Here is a 22,661-nt window from a genome sequence, read left to right as displayed (position 1 = left end):
AGCCTGGTGGAGACACTGCTTTCCTAGCCCTTTGCTTTTTGAAAGGAGTCTTTCTGTGATTTGAGGCTGTTCTGTCTGCTCTGAAACCATCTTCTAAGCACATAGAACCATAGGACCATGGTTAGGGCAGAAGGGACCTCAAGCCCACCCACCAGCTCAGCCTGCCCAAGGCCCCATGGACAGCCTTAAGCATTTCCAGGGATGGGGCATCCAGATCCTCCGTGCCCCCCACATGCCAGGGCTTGCCACCACTTTCAGAATCCAGACATGGGCAGGCAGCTTGTTTGTGTAAAGTTGTTACCATGGGAGTTTGTGAGGACCACAGAAATATGGATTTTTAATAGGAAATAATGGGCCTGAGGAGCGGAGGTGGAAAAAAGGTGTCCTGCCCTCCTCTTGAGGTATGGATCTGATTTGTCACAGCCTCTTTAGCATGGAATGGGCCATCTAGGTGAGCCAGCTGGCTTTTTCTTTTTTCCAACGCCTGTGATACATTCCAACTACTTGATAAAATCATGGAAATAGGTGAGAAATAAAACAGCTTTGGGATCAGGCTTGTCCAAAAGCAGCTCCCAAAGCACAGGCCTGGCCAGGTGGCCCCACTGAGATAACTTCATCCCCATAATATGTATTTAACTGCTGCCCATAAATCTATGGCTCTTCACTCCCGGCTCTAGTTCTGTGATTTTAATTGATACTATGGACACAGATGCCTTGTTTCAAGGAACTACCATCCAAAAGCAGCCTCGTGGCTTTACTACTTGCACAGGAAAGGTGTTTTTTAAGAAGAACGTGTCCAAGCTGCTCATTTTATCTAAGAAAACAAATGAGCATTTGATACTTTTACATATATTTAACTAAAGACCAGTAATTCCATTTGTTTCATGTAGGGCACTTGATTTTATTCAAAGGGTAAGATACAAAAAAAGTAAGCAAAAAGACAAAACCCAAATTATAAAACACTACAGACAAAATAAGACATCTGCATATAGCACACAACAGGAAACAAGGTACAGTCTGGTCCCCACAAACCAAGAGAGCTGGATATGTACAAGCAGAGGCAAACAGACCCATAGGGAAGAAATGGTGGTATCTGCCATTTCAAATGTCTATTTACACGCACTGAATTGAAGGCAAGTAGTTTTATCCTCTGATTCAAAACCAATTCCTTATTTCTTCTTCCTGATCCGGTGGATGGACTCTGTGCTTTCTGAGGCAAATTTGGTACCATCAGGTGGGATCTAAAATCAGCCACAAACAACCAATGTGTCAAACTGCAGCTCTCCCATCCATCCTACATGCTACTGCTTGTGCTGTGAAGGACTGCTACCAGAAGGGAGAAAACCCCTCATTCTGCACTAATTTTGGTCCTCCTTGAGCTTTTAGATGTCTCACTCTGCAGCTTAACCCAACCCAGCTAGTCCAGGCTATCCTTAGGGATACTAATTAAGCAAGATTGCATGCTGTTATACGTGTGAGATTCTCCACTTGTCTTACAGCTTTCACTAGTGCAGCTCTTTACATACAAAGAGACTTTATGGACAAGGATATGGACAGAATGGCATCCCCAAACCATCACTGCACCCTACAGACACCTGGCTATCCCAACACTGCTCTGGGCTCCTTGCAATGATGTATGTGCAAACAGTACTCAATCATTTGACAAATTCAGAGCTGAGTACAGCCTTTCTTCAGTGCAGACAGAAGGAAAAACCTTTCTGGCCAACATAAGCAGTAATAGGCAGCTGCTGTGCAAAATGAGAAAGGGCTTTATTGGTGTTTACCCATGGCTGGATTTTAGTGAAGAGCTGCTGGATGTCTGCACACCTCCATCAGGAGGAGGGAGTTGGACTGGCTCAGTAAGCAAAACATTCATTCTGGAGAGTAGAAGACTGACTGCTGTTAATAAATATCACAAGACATTCTAAAAGTCCTCTAGGGAAAGAGAGAAATACCATCTGTTCATCAAAACACAACACATCTACACAAAATGAGGTAAGGAAAGCTAAGAAGAGTCCTTTATACAATCTGACTTCACACTGGCATGGCAATTAACAATGAGATGCTTTATGGATTCCCTACCATGCTCATCAAGGAAATTCTTCCTAGCAAGTGTCCTCCATTGAAGCATGACAACATCCTACCTGCACGTTCTACACCTTTGTTTTGGCAGTTTGTACACTTGAGGCAGTTTGCTGGCAACCCTGCAGGATGCAGGGGGTGAATACTACCTTACTTCAGACAAATGAAGAATCTGTTGTGGAGACTTACAGAGAATAAGGATTTGTCTATCACAGCATTAAAACCAAAGAGCTCAGCAATATCTGTACAGTTACATCCAACAGGAGAGTGTCAGATTCATTACATTTTTCATTTAGAATCCTGTTCTTTGGTCCTCTTTGTATGCAGCTTCCGCAAGTATTTAACAGCCCACATTACCAGCCTTCTACCAAACAGCAATCTGCATTTTGTGAGGCTAACCACCCTGATTGCCATGTCAACCACTCTGTCTTCCAGGAGTGAGCTGGCAGACCATTATCTGCACAAGGCAAGCTAAAAGCAATGCTTGGTGCTTTTCTTCTGAATGGAATAGGAGAAACAGATCTTCAAACCATTCTCTTGCAAGTTCTTTCCCATCAGACCTCACGCTAATGAGAACACAGGGTGTGGTACTGCAAGTCCTTATGCTGGGCAATGGGAGATCCTTCCCTGGCTCCCAGCTTCCATGCTCAAGGTTCACAGCTTCCCTTAATAAGGTGAGTGGCAGCAGGAAGAGGAGCTGCCCCCAAGACTGTGAGCACTGAACACAAATTGTCTGCTGTTCCTCTGGGAGAATTACACCCTTTCAAAGAAGAGCAGTCTACTGGTCATGCCTAGGCAGAGGCACAGAGTAGGAGTCAGCACCTCATAAGCAACTGCTGTACAACTACAACGCAACACTTCCTATGCTGGCAACACAATGCATTCATAAATTAGTAGTCTGAACACAATATTAATAAACATACATAGGTTGGCTTCGACAAAGTTTCCAGGCACGCAGCATTTTACTCATTAACATAACAAAACAGCCTCAGGCTGATTATGAACTGAAGTCAAACAGGTTACTGCGGTTCGGTATAAAGCAGAATTGCCACTGTCTTTGGAAACACTTCGTCTGAGCAGTCCTCTTCTGTTGAAAATCATCCACCAGAGCTGAGTTTTAATGGTAATGGATGGTCCCCAAACACTGTATTTGTTAAAGCAGTTTTCCAGGGGCAGAACTTCAAAATATTCACCAGGACTCAGCAAGCATTGCTTTCTGCCTTGTACTATGCTTTTGCATATATAAAGCTAATTCAAAACCCACCAGGCTAGTAGGAATTCACCTTTTTGCATTAGGAAACACTATGTTAACTGCCCTTTAATGACTTGTTCAACATCTTGAAGGCATATTTTCTGCATAACTTCTGCAAACTTGCTAAATAATCATTATCAATGTTCTTATTTTGTGGCTATCAAGTTATATGTCCACCAATTTTACACCAGCTCAATTTGACACAACCACATATGACACAGCAACCATATGAACTGCTCCTAAATAAACCAGAACCCATGCACTTACAAGACTCTATAACACAGCAAGCCTCACAGAGAGAGATTTAGTGCTGTCTCTGTTCGAAGGACAGAAGGCAGAAACCACTAAGTGACCTGCAGCAAAATAAAGCCCATTCCTTATGATCTCTTTGCAGCGCTACAGCTCTGAGGGAAAACCTTCATCCCACAACACAGGAAGAGGGCTGCTTGTTTAAAAACAAATTAAAAGCCAACAAAATAAACATCATCACCGACTGAGCACTGTTCCCTGTCCTTTTTTTTTTTGGTAGGCATCCATGGTGCTGAGCCAGACACTGCTTCCACTTGCATTTGAAGGTGCGATTTCCACCATCTTCACGGGACAACTACAAAGAGCTGCTGTGTCACATGGTGTGTCATGGCCCAGCTCTATGAGATTGTCAGCTGCTAGGTATTTGGCATAGATAACATCTTTCTGAAGCAACATTACTTCTTCAGCACATTTACCACACGCCTAAAGCTTAAGAAACTGATACAGGTCATTTGAATCCCCTTTTATGGATGAGGCAGAAATTGACCCAGATGCTCTTTTACAGTTTCTCCCACTGTTAAAATACCTGCACAAACTTGACCATGACCAGCAGCAGCTCCTGTTCCAGTTGTATACTCTGCTATCACTGTCTGAGAGCATGACAGGTAATGCATTGAATTGGCTTCTCACCAACAGCTGGAGTGAGCCACACTTGGTAAGAAACAATGGCAGTATCTGAAAGTATAGTGGAGGGCCCTTTACCTAGAAGACTCAGTAATTTTTAAAGAAAACCATTTAATAGCTTCCATGGAAATCTATTGTTCAAAAAACCCAAGGCTATTGGCATAGCATGTGGAATCAATTTGACAATCACTAATGTAATGGAATTACAGTGATCTCGTACACAATCAATCAATTACCAAAATAAGATTTACCTAGGGGACTTTAAAATCAAGTTATTTTGGTACCAAAAAGAGTCTTTCACTTAATTCCCCTTTGCCCCTATGATTCAGTTGATCTTTCACTCTACAGTTACGGACTTGGCCAGATTTCTTGGAAAATCAACCTGCAGAGAGGGAGGAGAAAGAAGATGCTCGTGAGTATTTACACACTTTCTTTGTGTACAACTCTGTAACGTGTGGAGTGTTGGTTCTGTGTTTACATTGAAATCAACTGAACACGTTTCCCTATTAATGAGGATAATCAGTGTAGAAGAACAAAGGACTCAGTCCCTTTGGTGTATGCTGTTGCAGATCTCACATGCAGAAGGTCACTGCGCTAAGAGGTAGAGACCAGTACCAGTGTTATGATCAAATAACCAACACAAACTCTGTATATCAAACATCCTTCTGTGGATTTTTTAGCTTCCTCTTTGCTCCCTACCAGCCATCCAGCACTAGAAAACAGATACATCCAAGCTCAAACTGCACAGTTCTCAGCCATGTGTCACAGACCTCACATTTTGCTCACAAAATGCAGTTGCTAGGTCCACCTTTTAACGTGGTTCCAATAACTCAAGCAGTTACACAGACACCTCCCACAGACTTCCAACCTCACCCAATACACTTTTTCTAGACATGCAGGTAGCAGGTACAAATGCAAGAGATGAGGAAGGGAATTAGGAAGATAATATTATACTTACATCATATCCTCTGAGAACTGCAAGGTGAAAAGCCAGAAGCTGAAGGGGGATAACGCTCAGGATACCCTGCAGGCAGTCCACAGAATGGGGAACTTTGATTGTTCTCTTATTATTCTTAATTGTCTCAATGTCTTCCTTGTCACAAATGATAACAGGTCGTCCCTGAAACAAGAAAAGGCAAATTTTGAATTAAAACGTCTGGAACATTCTGTTTTTCACTTTTATTCAGATCAGTGGTGGCAAGAACTCCTCTCTTAATTCAGAACAAAACAGTTTAACATCACATGGACATCCCTGTAGCGTATTTTAAAGGATAAACAAAGCCCACCAGGCTTCTGCATCTGTTGCATTCTGTCAGTGTACTTTTCTCGTTAAAACACAACATCAGTGCATTTTGCATGTATATATGACTGCACAGTCTGAGTTGTTCCTTCTTCTGTGACCTGACTGAACTGGGAAATCCTAGAGGATTAAAAAATAAACTCCACACATCAAACAGGAGTTCCTATGCATTCTCAGCTAGAGAAATACAGTTAAAACTGAAAACTAGCTCAGTTCTATTGGTTCAGCAGGAGTTATCTACAAATATCTTGAACCTAATCCACAGTGCCACAGAGGTCTCAGCCTCCATCTTCTATTACCCTGTAAGATTTGTAGCAAAAACTGTCATAAACTTAAGAATAAAGATACCAACCATTCTCCCTCCTACTTGTTTTTTTCCTACCTGTTTTTTGTTTTATACAAAACTGCCCATAACAACCACCTACCAAGCTTGCATTTTAGGCAGTGACACTATAGCAGATAGGTAGGGTGCCCTACAACAACAAAGCCGCTTCCATATTAAAGCCTGCATTTCTGGTGCACCAGAAGTTTTTACAGGTACTTACTTGTCGTGCAATGACCTGCTGGAGAGCATTCTGGCACTTTGCATACGTATGGTCTCTCATGATGATCATGATAACAGGCATGAGTTTGTCCACCAGTGCAAGAGGGCCATGCTTCAGCTCACCTGCCAATATCCCTTCAGAGTGCATATAGGTAATTTCTTTAATTTTCTAGATGGGGAAGAAAATAATCTTTCATAAGGCCTCATTATTTGTCATCAGTCAATGCATACATCATCACAGCCTGGAACTGGGCAGCTAAATACAAAGAGGATGCATGCATGTCCACAGGTGACAGCAAAATGCCAAAAACAATCTTTTCAGAGGTAGAAATTGCAATACACATGTTGTAGAGAAGGAATGTGCTCAGTTTGGGATGCTGAGCACTTCTGGAAATGTCACCCCAACAGTTTAAAGAATTGATTTTATCAGGTTGCCCTGTCTGTAATGCAAACACACAAAACATTCCCAATGTGAAAGCAGAAGCTGAAAATACATTTCAGTCCACTGTAGCCAGCAGCTATGATGTGAACTGTGTATCTTCACGTGGAAATAACAGCAGCAGTATGGCAAGTGTTACTTCACACACTACTTCAGCCTGTGTCAGGCAGCAGACCACACCTGCTTGCTGTTTATAAATCAGCTTGTAGCCAGGTGCCTTATCTAAGCCCACAGCTAAGTACACCTGAAAAAGTTTCAAATAAAGAAATCTCTTACCAAAGCTCCTTCTAGACATGTAGCATAGTGGTAGCCACGTCCCATGATGAGAACAGACTTCTGATGGTACAGCTCTGTGGCCAGCTTCTGGATCTCATCATCCATACTCAGCACTTCTTTAATCAAGTCTGAAAGAATTGAAGTTGTGTCTGCTTATAACCCTGCCTCTCTCAAACAGTACACATTGCCTATACTTCATATAACAGACAGCTATGACTTGCAGAGTGAACTGGACTCGTGTTTAATAGTCCAATTTAGTGCTGTGAATGCATCAGAGAGAATATAGTTGCAAAGTTACCATTGACAGTCACATTACACAAATCTCAATCCTCCCATCTTTCAAATGCAAAGCTTAGGCACTGTCAGGTTTACCTGTGCTATTAAACATTACTTGGCAAGACGGAATCAATGCAATGTTTTCCTACCTGGCAGTCCTTTGAGACCACGCATGATTTCCTTGCGTCTTTCTTGCATAGAAATTCTGTCATCACACATCATGAGAGCAAACATCACCAAAGAGACAAACTGGCTGGTATAGGCCTAGTAAAGGGAAGGGAGAAAGAAGGAGAGAGAAGCATATTATTAAGACAGAAAGCAAACAGCTGTCACCTACTACAACATCCTTCAATTAGCTGCTGATTTCACTCTTAATATATTACTAAATGGTAGCTTTCCTTCCAATCAAGTAGGAAAGAGGAACATGAGCAAAGAGCATTCCTAGAATTTCTCGCAACTACTAAATCCAGTTTTAGGACTATAGCTGTGTCCTTCTTCCTGTATTTGAGGGAGCAAATGATGACAGCACTGATGACCAGCAGACCCAGTGATGGAGACACACAGTGGAAGCCCACCACTACATCTGGACATTGTGACACTGCACCGCTGGCTGTAGGATTTTTGGACCACATGCAAGAAAAGTAATGCAAGCAAGTCACTGAAAAGGTGACTTCCCACCCTTCCCTCCCCCCAGCTCTTCAGGAACAGCTTCTGAACACCTCACCTTGCAAAGGCTCTCTAAAAGATCCCAGTGATGGGTATCACCAAGTCTGGGGAAAAATCATCTACACAGTGCTCAAGGCAACTCTGTCTGCAATAACATCTGAGGCACAGAATCCAACAGCTATTATGAAGGCAAGTCTTTGAATTCCTTAAAAGATCAGTGCTGTGATGAAATGCTCTGCAGAACCAGCCTAAGGTTGATGTCACTTAGAAATAAGATTAAGGTTTGTAGTAGTTCTGCCCCTTTCTCAACCATGATCAAAACAACCCCCATGCTGAATACTGGAGAACAGCACTGAAGGAATTTTAAAAAGCTTGAATGATGGTGACTAGGAGAGTTTGATACAGAATGTGACTTCCTACTTTTGGGTAGCATGCAGTTGAAGATGTGTTACATTATCTATCGTGTGTTCTCAAAATGAACTGGAATATAAAGCCTTAGGGGAGAAACTCTTCCAGTTCATATTTCATATATGCACAACTTTGGTAGCTCCTCACATTTCCAGAAAGAAAATGCCATTTTCAGTTATCTCCAACCATTGGCTATGTGAAAACAACACAGCAACAAACAACTCATTCAAAGTTTTCTTGTAAGAGACTCATGAATTTTCCATGATCAAATTCCCCACTGAACTATTAAACTCCAATGTGGTTTTTGGCTGAATTTATGTAACAGATTGACATCATCTCGCCTCTAAATATAACTAAATCAAAGCAGATTTCACTGTGCAGAAGTACTTCACTGAAATGAAATACAGCATAGCACAGTATTTTAAACTGTATCACATGCAGCCAGATACACCAACCAGAGAATAACTCTTACATGGACACAAAAAAATGGGTTTATTTTATCCACCATTCCCCCATTTGCTAAAAGTAAAGCTTTAACATCAGCATTCTTTGGTAAAGCAGTGTGATTCAGGGCAGTTATGTACTAAGTTTCTGAAGTTCTTACTACTTCCTTTTCCATCTTGAGACCTAATTTTAAACCAAGACTTTAGCTCAGAACAAATGACTGAGAAGAGAATTTTTGCCTCTTAGGGCATTTTTCTCTCTGAGACCCCTTTGTTTTCAACATTTAACACTGCTTCCTTGCAATATTTCCTTTACAGAATAGAAGAAAGCTCTTTGCAAGATACAAGAAAAGGAAAATGAATAGTATTGATGCACACACGATCACTGACTACACAGTCATCCATTACAACTGTTAAAAAGGGAATAGAAAGCATTCTGAGGACTCATATAATAAGAGAGTAAGGTCTGTGAACTTGGTATTACCTTGGTACTGGCAACCCCTATCTCTGGTCCTGCATTGATATGGACTCCACAATCCGTCTCCCGTGATATAGAGCTGCCAACTGTGTTGGTTATGCCTACAGTTAAGGCTCCTCTCTCTTTGCAGTACCGAAGACCCATCAAAGTATCTGCTGTCTCACCTGAAAAGACACATTTTCCAATGCTGCCATTTGTATCAGTTACTCCAGCCACTGCAGATGTAGAACTGCAGTGCTTTCCCCAATAGAATCTTAAAGGTTTGTATTTGTCTGTAAGCAAAGGAGTCAGCAATTTAAAAGATCGGCTTAAATGAACTCTGTGAGTGGGAAAATATAGTCCTCACACTGGTGATCCCAGCAGCGATGTCTGTGGGCTGAGATCCACAGATGAGACTAGAAGCTACCATATATTATATCAATTTGCCTTTCTCCTAAAAGAACACCTCTTTTGAGGTGCTCCTGTCCATACAACAACAACAGAAAAACAAAGCAAGTTAGGTTCACTTCTACTTCAATATTCCAATACAAAAACAACACTGGCTGCAAGCTGCATAACATGCTACCAGCCAGTAGGGTGGAAATCTAAGGGTAAAAAAATAGATTTATGAGTGGGGGTAAGCGGGGGTTGAGCATTTACTTTGGTTTGGTTTTGTAATGCCTGATGAACAAGCTTAGGTTCCAGGAAAATCCTTGTTTGCATGCCACATCCAACACTTCAGGGGAAAGATCTATCCCCTAGGGCGTCCTCAATCAGTTGCCTGCTACATTTGGGACAGTGCAACTTGTAAGAAAAAGCAAAAGGTTTCAAAATCTGGGAAAAAGCTGCAACACTTACATGAGTCCCCTATAAGGAAGGGACACTCTGAGTTACCTGCCACTTTGCCACCTGAAGTGTATTTCATTGTATTGAGGAAAAACTAACCACTAGTTTACAATAACAAAGCAGAAAATCAGCTGCAACAATCTGCAACTAAAATGAAGATAAATAAATTCTTGCTATTGCCCTTGAAAATATTTTAAATAGGATATATCACTATATTTCTTTTTAAGATAAGCATGTGTTTTCTCACTCATCCCATTCCAAGGCTGCTGTACTTTTCCTGCAGTAGTCTTCCACAGAGCTGATTCACCATGCAGCTCAGTATCTAGTACAGCTTTAACTAAAGAACTATAACTATTCAATGAAACTACTGTGTTGCCTTTACCCAGACCTCAGAAGAATGTTTTTTCAGCCTTCTGGTTGATGGAGTATTTCCTCACAGAGAAAGGAAACAAAAGCACCATCACCATGTGTAAGGCTCAGCTAAATGAACTCATGCAGATGTACAGGGGGAGAACCACTCCATTTTTTTCCCCCCCATCTCCTGTATGTTTGTGCTAATTTTTTCCTTTGCATGTAGGATTTGCAGTCCTACAGACAGGCACAAGAATTCAGCCCTGCTGACTTTGGCCTCCCAGGCTTACAGGAAAGATATGAGCGAGTTGGGTGGTAAAGTGAGACCATACCTGACTGGCTGATGAAAAAGCAAACATCATCTCTAAAGACAGGAGTGTTTCTATCCAGGAAATCACTGGCTAGTTCAACCATCACAGGTAATTCAGTCAGTTCTTCCAGAACCTGACGGGTCTGGCAAACAGTAATGTTAGAAAGATATTACTAACAAAATACATTTAAAAAATTAGAACTAGATTATATTCTCTCAGTATACTCAAGTTACATACAACTACCCCTGTGAAAAGCTACCCTGCTTCTGCCCCATATAAAGCCTATAGGGCCAACTGCTTCCAATCCTTCTGAAAAATTCTTCCTTCTTATAGAGTGTTATTCCATCAGACTGCAACTTCTATTACTGGTGAATTCAAGAGCCACCAACAGCATCCAGGCCAAGCCAGAAACTTGTTGTGGCTACTCAACTGAATACTGTCAACATTTTCATAGCGCACTCAAGTGTTCAAACTTTTAGTTTCTATCTTGTCCCTGGATGCATTCAAGGTGAGGCTGGATGTGGCTCTGGGCAGCCTGGTCTGGTGGTTGGCAACGCTGTCTGTGGCATGGGGGTTGAAAACAGATGATCTTTGAAATCCTTTTCAACCCAGGCCATTCTATGATTCTATCTTTGCTGCTGGCAATTCGAAAGTCTGGTAAATGCAGTTTCCAAAGGATCTTCACCAAGCAGTACACATTTGCTGAGCATTATCATTTCATCCTTATCCTGCTCACAGATGCAGCATCATTCAGCTCTACCTACAGCTCACAAACAGAGACTGACCACTTACTGCAACTCCAGCATGGTAACTCGTCCCGCAGGCAATAAGGATTAGACGACGACACCTCTGAATCTCCTTAATGTGATCCTTCAAGCCACCAAGATTCACTGTAGGCAAGATTTAGAGAGAAAAATTAGGGTGGCCAAGTACCAGAACTTCTCAAGATTACTGGTGTGAATAATTGTTGGATGTTGCGCCGCCAGAAATAAAGAAGGATTCATCTCAATTACCAGTGTAGTCATCAAAGTTGACTCTTCCTCTCATGGTATTAACAACGGATTCTGGCTGCTCAAAAATCTCCTTTTGCATGAACGAGCTGAAGTTACCTATAAAATAAATAAGAGACAAGATAATACTTTTATTTACTTTCAGATAATTTACGTTCACATGGGGAAAAGCTTTAAATCAGAGTCACTGACATGCCAGTTATCAGTCAGAGATGATTTTTCATTCTTGTACCTAATGAACCTTCATTTCATTTCATTTTCTACCAAAGCATCAGTTCATCATAAGAACTAGATTCAAGGTATCAGAATGTGTCAACTAATGGTTAGATACAAGCTGGCTAGGGTCCAATCTCAAAACATACCAATGCCACCAAGCAGGAGGAAGAATCCTCAGCCCCACAATTCTCGTTATGGTGTTAGCTTGAGGAAAAGTCTCATTAGATTTAAGATCAATTTCTTGCACCACGAGGGTGAGGTCAAGCACTGGAACAGGTGCTAAGAGAGTCTGTGGGATTTCCATCCTTTGACATACTCCAAACTCAACTAAATAATGATCTGAACAACCTGATTTGGGTTGTCAGTATTAGAATTACCATCAGATTTCAGTCTCTGCTCTCTTACTTGAATAAAACAACTTGATCCAGGTTGTGCAGGGCCAGATCCAGATCCACAGAGGTCCTTCACAACCTGAATAATTCTTGTGACGGTGGGTATGTGCAAATACCCAGGTGACATTCAGAAGAGTTACCCTTCATAATCTGTTGAAGCTCCATCTGCAAGGTTTGTACGGCACGCCCAGGGTGATCGCCTGCTGTACGTTTGATCCGGTGGATGGAGAGACGGCCATCAACCACAGCTGCTACATCATCATCCTCAAGGAAAATCACTCTGTTGGTATGCTCAATGACAGCGCTATAAAAGCATACATCATGTGCCATAAGACATTATTTGCCACAGAAATACGAGGGCTACAGCCCTATTTATAATTGAACATAAAGATTTTAGAAGTTACTCGTATCAGTGGAATTTTATTTTTTAATGAGAAGAACATTTCCACACTGCCAATAACTGGATTTTTCCCATCTACCTCATTATTGAGCTCAGTGCCTGCTTGAAGAAGAAACTATGAGCTCCTCAGACAAAGTAATGGAATCTAAGCATTAGGAGCTAGAGTGGAAGTCATGAAGAAGGTAACACACAGGATGCTCAACTGCAGGTGCGAGTCCCTTTCTTTTTCCACTGATGAGCAATCATTCCTCCTTGCATCTCATTTTCCCCCATCTATAAAACCTTGGGCAACCTGGCCATCTCTTAAAGTACTTCAAGATCTACTTAGACATACTCCAAGCACTGGCTACTAGCAAACACCTTCCCTGCTTGCAGGTTACTTGAGGAGTGCCAATATTGGAATTACCATTAGATTTCAGACTCTGCTCTCTTACTCAAAGAGAGCTGCACTGAAGCACATCGGCTACTATTTTAGCAGTTTTTGTTCTGACCTTGGGTGAGCTCTGTGAGATCAGAGCATGGAGGGATACCCCAAGACTCTTCAAAACACTATGACAAAATGCCCTGTTGATTTGAGCACTGCAGTGTTTTTACATTTCTGCAACAAGTATCGATTTCCCCAATACACAGAAAACCACCAGTTCTGATAAAGCTGTTAAGTCATTCCTTCCTACTTTCACTAAAATAGGCCACCTTTGACAACAAAGGAATTGCCCATGTACAGAGACCACTGGAGAAGCAACATCTGTCCTGTTACTTTGGTCTGTGATCTCCCAAGTTTCCCAACACACACCTCTGGAATCTTAACAATAGTTAAGATTTGCCTCTAAAGAACAAATCTATATCTACATTGAAAGACGCTGTAGCACATTACCTAGCATCAGAAGCAAAGTAGTATTCCACAGCTTTCTCCTCAACAGGGAAGAGGCAGGTGGTGCTGTCCACACGAGACAGGTTGCAGCTTCCCTTCTTATCCTTACCTAAAAGACACAAAGGTTAGGAACTGTACACTACTGTACAGCTGTCAGTACAGTACTGTAGGAACTGTACTGACAAATGCAGAATAAGCTGCAGGGTTATGCTCAGCCAAAGGTCCCAAGGCACAATACCAACATGAAGCACTATTTCCATCACTGTGAGCAGTCACAGTAAATTGAACAGGAACAACAAATAGAGGGCAGCACACCAATAATTACATCATGGTGCACTTTCTCAGTTTGCTTACATGCTTTTAATGTGCTTTTGAGTTAAACCTGCAAGCGTAACACTGCATGCAGAGTTTTAAGTTTATAGAAAAACAGCAGTAGAAAAAAGCTTACGCGTGACTCCACTAGGAAAAAAGAACTCATGCTGTTTTACGAGCAGTCACATTTACCAGTATGTTCCCAGTTGAATATGTCCTGTTTATCATTACAAGTGCGTCCTGTGCTCATGTTTCACTAACTGTCCTGGAGCTTTGAGAAAGCAAGCAGGATTGCTCTTTTTTTGTCAGTGATTCTTGTCACCAGATGACATTCTTTCATGCCACCTGAGCACCACCAGCAGTAATTCAAACCTCTTTCTGTCTGGCTGAGCTAATGCGCTCAGACACAAATGAGGGATTCATGATTAAGCACTTGGCATTGCTCCTGAGATACCAAATACAAGTTCTGAGTTGGATTCAAGATTTGCCTTACTCTGCTGGGAAGGAAGTATCTAAGAGGACTGGAGCACATAGGACTAAGAATCAACTTCATTTGGTAACGTAATGCTGAGATTTCTAACGTTGCAAACGTAAAGGAAAAATACTGCTTTCATGTTGATACTTCGTAAGGTTCCACTCAGCCAAGAGTTTAGGGCCCTCCACTTTGTCAGGTCAGTAAATGAGGGAAAAGACAGAGCAAAGGTGTTAGTGGCCAATCTCCAACAGAAGTACCCACACTTGATCAAAACATGCAAATTTTGCTTCTCAAAATGCATTTCCCCACACTGACTTTACTATGTTGCAATGCTTTCCTCTGTATCTTAACCAAGGAGCGGCTGAAAAGTTACAATGAGTGTTATCAACCAGTTATAGCTCTTACCTATTTGCCCAGAGGTGACCCAATTATCTGTGGGTACCTGGATTGTTGCTGCATAGCACCCACTCCCCAGCGACTAGAATCTATGAGCAACACAGAATCTTTCCCCTCTAAATCAAATAACTGAAATGCCATGGAGAGTTAACACGGGTATAATGAAAGGGAGTAGGGATATGTCTGGAGTACATTTTAATACCATATCTCTCTCCCGTACCACAACTCCAAGCACACAGCAGATCTGCAAAGGCACTGCTGCACAAATGAACAATGCTGCTCTTTCCAGCTCCAGATGTGAACTCAGTTCATCAGATCACACATGAAGGCGTGATTAAATTAAGTACTTAATATTGGGACAAACCATTTTTAATCTCATAAGTGCCCCATATATTTCAAGCTGAACAAATACAGCCCTGTTAATAGAGCAAAGGGAAGTGAGCTGCAGTCACATGTAAACCTCACTGTCAAGCATTAGGGCACAACACTTGAAATAGGTTCAGTGGATTTTCCTGTGTGTCGCTCATAGCGCTTGTGATCCAGAAGAAATTCCAGCTATCCCATTTGTTTCACTAGATTACATGGAAAGCAATAACCACACAGTAAAGAGACAATGTACATTTGCTTCATTTTTGATTCCTAACAAACTGGAGGATTTGTCTGAAATATCAGCTACGAGATTTTCTTTGGTAGGCACCTTCCTCCACATTTATGGATATTCCATCAAAAGAATGATCCATAGACTGTACAGCTGAAAGTGTAATTGGAAAACAAAATTCACATCAGTGGGGGGAAAAAAAAAAAAAAAAAAAAGGGTGTTACTTACATACATGAGGAATTACTGCTAATTATCCAACATCAACCAAGATTAAATAGACAGCTTACTAGGACAGTTTCTCATAATGCAGCAAGGTATCATTAGCAGCACCATTAGGAAGGAGGAAAACATACTGGGACAGTCGTTATGATCACTGTAGCATTCAGAGAATGACTCAGTGCTCAGTAACTGAATGGTTTTAACAATTTTCATTATGGGGGAATAAAATAAGGTTCGTGACAGTGCTGGCAAAGCACGTTCTTAAAAGCAAATAAACTTCTGAACGCCACCATGCCACCCACATAATATGAATGTAAGGATCTAAGTTGAACAGTACTGCATTAAGATGCATTTTGCATTAAACCTCATGCTTACCTGTACGGTACAAGATGGGGATGTGGTCAGTGGAGAGCTTGTGCTCACTGCGCACTCCTATGAGCAGAGGACTGCCTCGCCTGCAAGACACCGAGTGACAATCCTCAGCACCCAAAGATTTGTCTAAGCTAAGACGTGTCCCAAATTCAGCATTAGCTCTGCAACTGTAACCCAAGTCCCAGATGCCTGAGCCAGGAACACAAGGACTGCTGCTCACTGTGTGCACCTACGGTTATTGGCATGGAAGTTTGAACTTGGTTATTATGTTAACACGTGTGATTAAATCAACTGGACTGATCCTCATGTTCAAAGGTGGAGAAAGAGGCTGGCTTGTCTGCAAGTCAAATGAAGCACTTGCCCATACGCTGCAAACACAGAAAAGAGAAAATCCATCTCCTTTTAAAGCTCTTGTAACCAAAAGTCTAGAGAAAAAGCTGTTCCTCCCAAAGCTCAGAGCTGCCCTGTTCCAATTGTAACACAGGTTACAAAGAAACCTTTAAAATACTATGTGCACCCTTCCAATGGAACCATTCTGCTCTTTGGAATTTTCTGTTATACTAATTGGAGAAATGAAAAACAACGGTCAACCTCACCCAACCATATACACCCTACCACATACACCATACACCCTACCATATACCATGAGAACAATCTCTGTTGTCTTCTATCTTGGCTTAGGAGGGAACATACCTCGAGGCTGGGTGCACCAACACTGGTTTTTAATACACAAATACTTACCTTGTACCAACTGCTTGACCAGGATAATGAACACTTTTGAATACGAGGGCAAAAGCACCTTCCTAGAACGAAACAAATACAAATGGTTTATCCCTTCATTTGAGGCCAGGGCAGGATTTTAGGCATCCCAGCATACAAACTACACTTACATTTCTGTAAATATATTAGAGATACTGAGCAGATTTCACTGATGCCTTGGAGCCACCAGGTGCCCTGGGCTCCTCCTCAGCCACTCAATCAGTTCTGAATTACCCGGCAGTCCTTGCACGCACTCCTGTGCTAGCTCACAGGGAACTTACAGGGAAAAAAGCTGATAAAAAGCAACATTTGTTCCTGTCTGCAGTTACTGCAGCTTCTGCCAAAGAAATCACTGGGAAAAAAAAAAAAAACACCTCCTGAGCAACACGCCTTGGGAAGAAATGTGCACTGTGATGGATCCTGGTCCTGCACGGTTCAGCCACAGCTGACACGTGGAAGCCAGGCTGTGCAGTGGAGTTCCCACCAGGGGTCAGCATCTCTTCCAGACGGAGACTGCAGGCAGACTGCAAGCACACACTGCCTGGACCTGACCGTGTCTCTAACAGCACTCCCTGTGTACTGCTCCCAGGATGCGTGTCTGTCCCCATCCATCCCTGTGCTCCCACCCCACACTGTGCCCCATGCATTACCAGCTGCTGGATGACTCTCTCCACCAGGGTGGTGAAGCTGATGTCGTCGCTGTCTCGGTTGTCATACATATACTTCACCAGTTTGGCAATGCTCTCTGTGTCCGTCTCTGACTCAAAGTCATAGCCCTTGCTCTCCTGCAGCAACAGCACACATTGGTTGTGCCCACTGTTTCCCACCTCCTCCTCCTTTTCTTCCTTTCCATCTTTCATTTTCTCCCTCTCACCCACTCACCCATCCTTTCTTCCCACTCCATTAATCCAAGTGAGAAAGTGGAAGTGCAAATGGGGGTATGAGTGCAAGAGAAAGCATGAGGTAGAGTGTACACGTCAGTAAATGCAAAGACGAAAGTGCACCAGTGCAAGGAGAAAAGCAAGAGTGGGTGCTTGTGAGTGTGCATGAGTTCAAGGGTGACTGTGAGCAAGGAAGTGGTACGGAGCAGGGGAGCAGGAGAGTCAGAGTGCAAGTGGAAGACTGAGAAAAGGAATGAATGCAGAATGAGCATGTGCTAATGCAGCTGGGGGAAGTGCTTGGGGGGCTCGTGATTCCTCCCAACAACACCACAGTTCTGCTCACCAGGAATTTTCTCAGGTCTTTGTAGTTGGTGATGATGCCATTGTGGATGACGATGAACTCTGCAGACAGAGGTAGACACGGTTCAGTCTGGCAATTGGCACCTGCCTATGCCCACAGCAGCATAACACCCAATAAACAGCAGGGATTACAGACCTTTACGGTCTGTAAAGCCACCAGAATAAAAAGAAGAGTTTCTCTTCCTGGTATGATTTCCTTGCCCTTCCCCATTCTGTTTGGTTGTGAGTGGCAGAATAACGACCCTGCTGGAAATAAATGAACACTTCACTCCCCCTGTCAGATTGTTGGTGCTGTCCCCTGGGCTGCTACAGCAAAAAAAAAAAAAAAAAAAAAAAACCAACAACAACAAAAAAAAACCAACCAAGCCACTTCTGTACAGTGGTGCTGATCAGAAAAAAAGGAAGATAAAAAAAAAATCTGAAGAAAATTTGGGTAGATTCTTACCACCCAATTTCATTGCGTTGTTAACTCTTACCCTATGGCCATGCACCCGCTGAACCCTTGGGATGCTGACCCCAGCCCTCCATGAGATCAATCAGTAATGCAAGCAGCTCATGAGAACTTCCCCACAGTGAAAATCAGACTCAGTCTCCTCCAGCTTCCCTTCTCTGCGCTCAGCATCACAGTCTGCATTAAACCACCCATTCTGGGTCCAGCCACCCTTCCCTGTGACATTTTAGGTGTCCCAGAAAGCCAGATGCCAAGCAAACATTCTCACCGTTGTTTTTATCCGAGCGCTGCGGGTGGCTGTTGATTGGATTGGGCTCTCCATGGGTAGCCCAACGGGTATGCGCGATTCCAAGATGCACGTCAAACTCAATGTCGAGATCCATGTCCTGCTGCTCTGCAGGCAAAAGCAGGAGAAGTTTTATTAACCCGACCCAAAGCCACTGGGAGAATATCATCCCATCTCCCAGGTTCACAGAGATAGCAATACTGGGCAGCTAGAATAATTGACAAACCTAACCAAATGTCAAGCTCTGACCCAACAACTTTGTGACTCTGTGTTCAGTACAGATGTAATGAATCTAGCTTTAAAATCAAGGAAATATGAAGAAAAGCAGATGGAGAAGACCTCATTTTGTGCTCCCTCCTTAATTTGGCAGTTACAGACATCAGTGCCTGCTTGTAGCCATTCACCTACTTCATTGCTATGCAGATTGACTGCTTTACAGGTAGAAATGTACAATTCAACCGTTGAACTTATTAGTACATTCTTCTTGCTTCATGGCCAAGCTCTAGATGTCTAACAGCCATCTCCCAGGATCTCCCATTTACCCAGTTCAAGGAAACTTTGTTTGCTTTGTCAGGATTTAAACTCTATTTCAAATCTGTTTAACATTAATAGCATGTGATTACTTCTTTCTGAGAAAAGAGGGTTTCTCTGTAACTTCATTCTCTCAGGTCCTCTGCAGCACATGTATGAGTACTTAGACCTCTGGCACTTTACCTAGAAGTTACTCCCAAATAAGTGTTTTTCTGCATAAAACAGATGATAATCAAAACACAAATGACATGAGAGCATTTCAATGGAAGAGAGCAAAGAGTGAAAGAGCAATACATACTGTGCACCTCTTCATCCAGAGCCTTCACTTTCCCCTTCTGTTTGATAAGCTGGATTTTGCAAGCATTAGCTTCCCAGTCTTTGTCATTGCCACCATCGATTCCCACACCTAAGCATCATCATGGAATATAAAGAAATAGTGTGAAACGCAGAACCTGCGTTACAGCTATTTATGTAAAGAAATACTGCTGCCTTTTTCCTTTACAATGCCTTTTCACTCTCCAGAGGAAAAGGCAAGAAACCCTTGAGACTGAAAGTCAATCTTTCTTTTGTCATCTTGGAGATATTTTCAATACCATGGTAAGAGGGGTTGCAAATAGATGATCTTTAAGGTCCCTTCCAGCCCAATGCATTCTGTGATTCTACTATTCAAGTCATAGAATCACTGAATGGCCTGGGTTGGAAGGGACCTCAAGGATCATCAAGCTTCAACTCCCCTGCTGCATGCAGGGTTGCCAACCTCCACGTCTAATGGTAGCCCAGGCTGCCCAGGGCCCCATCCAATCTGGCCTTGAACACCTCCAGGGACAGGGCATCCACAACCTCTCTGGGCAGCCTGTTCCAGCACCTCACCACTCTCTCTGTAAATAACTTCCCCCTGACATCCAACCTAAATCTTCCTTCCTTCAACTTCTAACCATTCCCCCTTGTCCTGCCATTATCTACCCTCGTGAAGAGTTGACTCCCCTCCCATTTGTAGGCTCCCTTTAGATAGTGGAAGGCTGCAATGAGGTCATCCCATTGACTTCTTTTCTCCAGGCTGAACAAGCCCAGCTCTTTGGCCTGTCTTCGTATGGGAGGTGCTCCAGCACTCTGATCATCTTTGTGGCCCTCCTCTGGACCCTCTCCAACAGCTCCCTGTCTTGCATTGGGGGGCCCAGTCCTTAAATGCCAGGCATCGAGAACACTTACAGAAACCCACGTGTAGAAAGTTAAGCCAAACCTCCAACCACACAACCATATGCATATCCAATCTGTGTTTTAGCTTCCTTCAAAAGCAGAAGACAGTAGAAAACATCCACAACAGTATGAGAATTGCTAAGCCAAAATCCAAGAAAGAGCCACTGTTACCTGCAGAGTCATAACCACGGTACTCCAACCGCTGGAGACCTTTGATAAGGGTCTCCAGAATCTCTCTTCTTGTCCGGGGAACATGGTAGTTCAGGTAAGCAAAGATGCCTGCGTAAGAAAAAAGAGCATAATGTCACCATAAAGTCACAACTGAGGAAAATTGGGTTTTTGGTGCTTAAGAACCATTTTCAAGATGAATTTTGCCTGAATTAGCTCTCCTAAGTTCCTCCCACAGAAAAAATTAGGAAATCTTAATTTAACTCCTGCAAATCAACACTTTCAAAGCAATGAAGTTATTTTTCCAGAGGGCTGCAAAGGTTGATAGATCACCGCTTCTATTTTTAAGCAACTGGGATGCAAACACATCACGGTGATAGGGATACGCAAACTCCTGGATCTCCAACACCAGCTACAGCTCTATTTCAGAAAGATTAGCTTCGGTGCCATCACGGAGCAGGAACATGCAGACGTTTGCTGGATGCTAGAAATATCCATGCTGGAAAACTGTCATTTCCCTCTTTTTAAAGGAGAAAAACACCTGCATAGAATAAAAACAGTTTCATGCAAACATACACACATGTTGAGAAGGGAATTGAGTCACCCACCCCTCAAAATCCTTCTTAAAGACATCGCAATCCCAAATCCCAATTTTTTTTTCCTCCAAATGGTGCTGCCATAGAACGTTCCTCAGTTCCCAAACTTCTGCATGGAAGATTCTACCTTCATGATGAGTCCTTCCTGAGTGTCTTTTGCTCTTGCCTTCACTTCTCCTAAACCCAAAGCCTTTCCCCACAACCACCTGTAAGAATATCAAAGCTAGAATTATAGAAAACCACAATTTCTCTTCCTTTGCTCCCGACATCCTACACCGACCAGCTGTTGCCACCTCTCAATGGGATCTGTTCAACCTGTTCTTGCACCTAAATGGACCGAATGAGTCCCTCACCCACAACCCTTGCAATGCACAGCTGAAATCTCCACAATAAAACAGCAGTCAACAACCTTGACCACGTTTCAAAAGCTCACTCTGCTCTCACCCTCCTAATCCTCACCCTCCGAACTCTTCTAGCAAAACAAAAATTTTACAATTTGAGACGCTTAGTTCACTCCGATTCTAAAAACTGCATCCCTCAGATACACAGCAGTCCCTATTCACAAGTGAGCTGACTCCAAAGAGCTGCCGCCCAGGCTGACAGGCTGCGTATTTCAGCTATATCCTAGATGCCTGAAATCCTCTATGTGGCTGCCAGGTCTTATCCAGAAGTACAAAGTAAACTGCTTTATTAGCTGGCAGCTGGAAAAGCCCCTCCCTCATTTGTCTGAAACCTCCCAAATAGGTACCCAAAATACTGTTTAAAAAAAGCACATCCAGTTCTAGAAACTCCTGAGATTTCTCTTTCCATCTACACACCAACTCAAAGTCAAGCAGGCTCAGAAGTCATAATTACAATCAGCATGCATGCATAATCTATGAATATACAAATGTTATAATTACGAAATATAAGAGAGGTTGGCTAAGCAGGTTATTGCACCAAAGAAAGAATAGACAGAGTACTTATTCTTGACCTGGACTCGCTGTAAAACTCCAAAGGAGGCATCTCCAGAAAGAGATCCTTCCTCCCTGGTAGCCAGCTCTTAAATGGAGTCTAGGAAAGGTGAGCCAGGCTCCACCCCTTTCAGCAGCACAGGTGAATTGCCTTCACCTGTGCTCCCAGGGCTGACTCATTGCTTGCCTCAGGTGATCAATCAGAGATTCAGGCCGTGATTCAGCAGTTCCCATACAACACATAATTACAGAAACATGAAAGCCACTTACATTCAGGTACACAGTTTCAGTGCAGAAATGTCTCTCCCTGCTTTATGTATGGTCCTGTTTCCATCCAAACCCTTGAGCTGCCCACCTCTCACTGGTGGTTCTGGGCAGCTCCTTGTGCCCAGCAGCTCTCCATAAGGCCCTACAATCCCAGTATGGGGCAGCTCCTCATATTCAAGCAGCTCTCCATAACGCCCCACAATCCCAGCCTTCCCATCAAAAGCACATTGGCCATCTTGCTGTGGCACCACGAGACTCATCCAAGTATCCACGAGTTCTACCTTCACAGCATGACACTACCCATGTGGGATAGGCTTTTTTTAGCAAATGAAGACTAATCATGAGCACTGAGGTGCTCTGGGGCTTG

At 42.8% G+C, this 22,661-nt stretch overlaps 1 protein-coding gene across 3 annotated transcripts in view; it reads right to left on the bottom strand.

The window, feature by feature from the left end:
- The window catches only part of GFPT1 (glutamine--fructose-6-phosphate transaminase 1), a 28,961-nt gene that overhangs the window by 521 nt on the left and 5,779 nt on the right, over nt 1–22,661 (bottom strand). The window contains exons 2-20 of one of the 3 annotated variants that reach the window (XM_042836147.1): nt 20,482–20,589; nt 19,412–19,519; nt 18,565–18,690; nt 17,829–17,887; nt 17,255–17,389; nt 16,587–16,648; nt 15,849–15,928; nt 15,354–15,407; nt 13,477–13,582; nt 12,343–12,506; nt 11,598–11,693; nt 11,377–11,474; nt 10,606–10,726; nt 9,104–9,261; nt 7,252–7,366; nt 6,827–6,954; nt 6,113–6,280; nt 5,226–5,387; nt 881–4,649 (exon numbers count right to left, since the gene is read on the bottom strand). In XM_042836147.1, the coding sequence (XP_042692081.1) occupies nt 4,605–4,649; nt 5,226–5,387; nt 6,113–6,280; nt 6,827–6,954; nt 7,252–7,366; nt 9,104–9,261; nt 10,606–10,726; nt 11,377–11,474; nt 11,598–11,693; nt 12,343–12,506; nt 13,477–13,582; nt 15,354–15,407; nt 15,849–15,928; nt 16,587–16,648; nt 17,255–17,389; nt 17,829–17,887; nt 18,565–18,690; nt 19,412–19,519; nt 20,482–20,589 (2,093 nt within the window). In that variant the 3' untranslated portion in view covers nt 881–4,604. Of the gene's footprint in view, nt 1–880; nt 4,650–5,225; nt 5,388–6,112; nt 6,281–6,826; nt 6,955–7,251; nt 7,367–9,103; nt 9,262–10,605; nt 10,727–11,376; nt 11,475–11,597; nt 11,694–12,342; nt 12,507–13,476; nt 13,583–15,353; nt 15,408–15,848; nt 15,929–16,586; nt 16,649–17,254; nt 17,390–17,828; nt 17,888–18,564; nt 18,691–19,411; nt 19,520–20,481; nt 20,590–22,661 lie in introns of those variants that run through there. The other 2 variants (XM_042836148.1, XM_042836149.1) reach the window with 2 other exon arrangements.

The sequence above is a fragment of the Centrocercus urophasianus genome, unplaced genomic scaffold, assembly GCF_019232065.1.
Source record: "Centrocercus urophasianus isolate 14NV4802_14NV808 unplaced genomic scaffold, USGS_Curo_1.0 seq_58, whole genome shotgun sequence".
NCBI lineage: Eukaryota > Metazoa > Chordata > Aves > Galliformes > Phasianidae > Centrocercus > Centrocercus urophasianus.
Note: the sequence above shows the minus strand (reverse complement) of the source record. Positions and strands in the feature narration are given on the sequence as shown.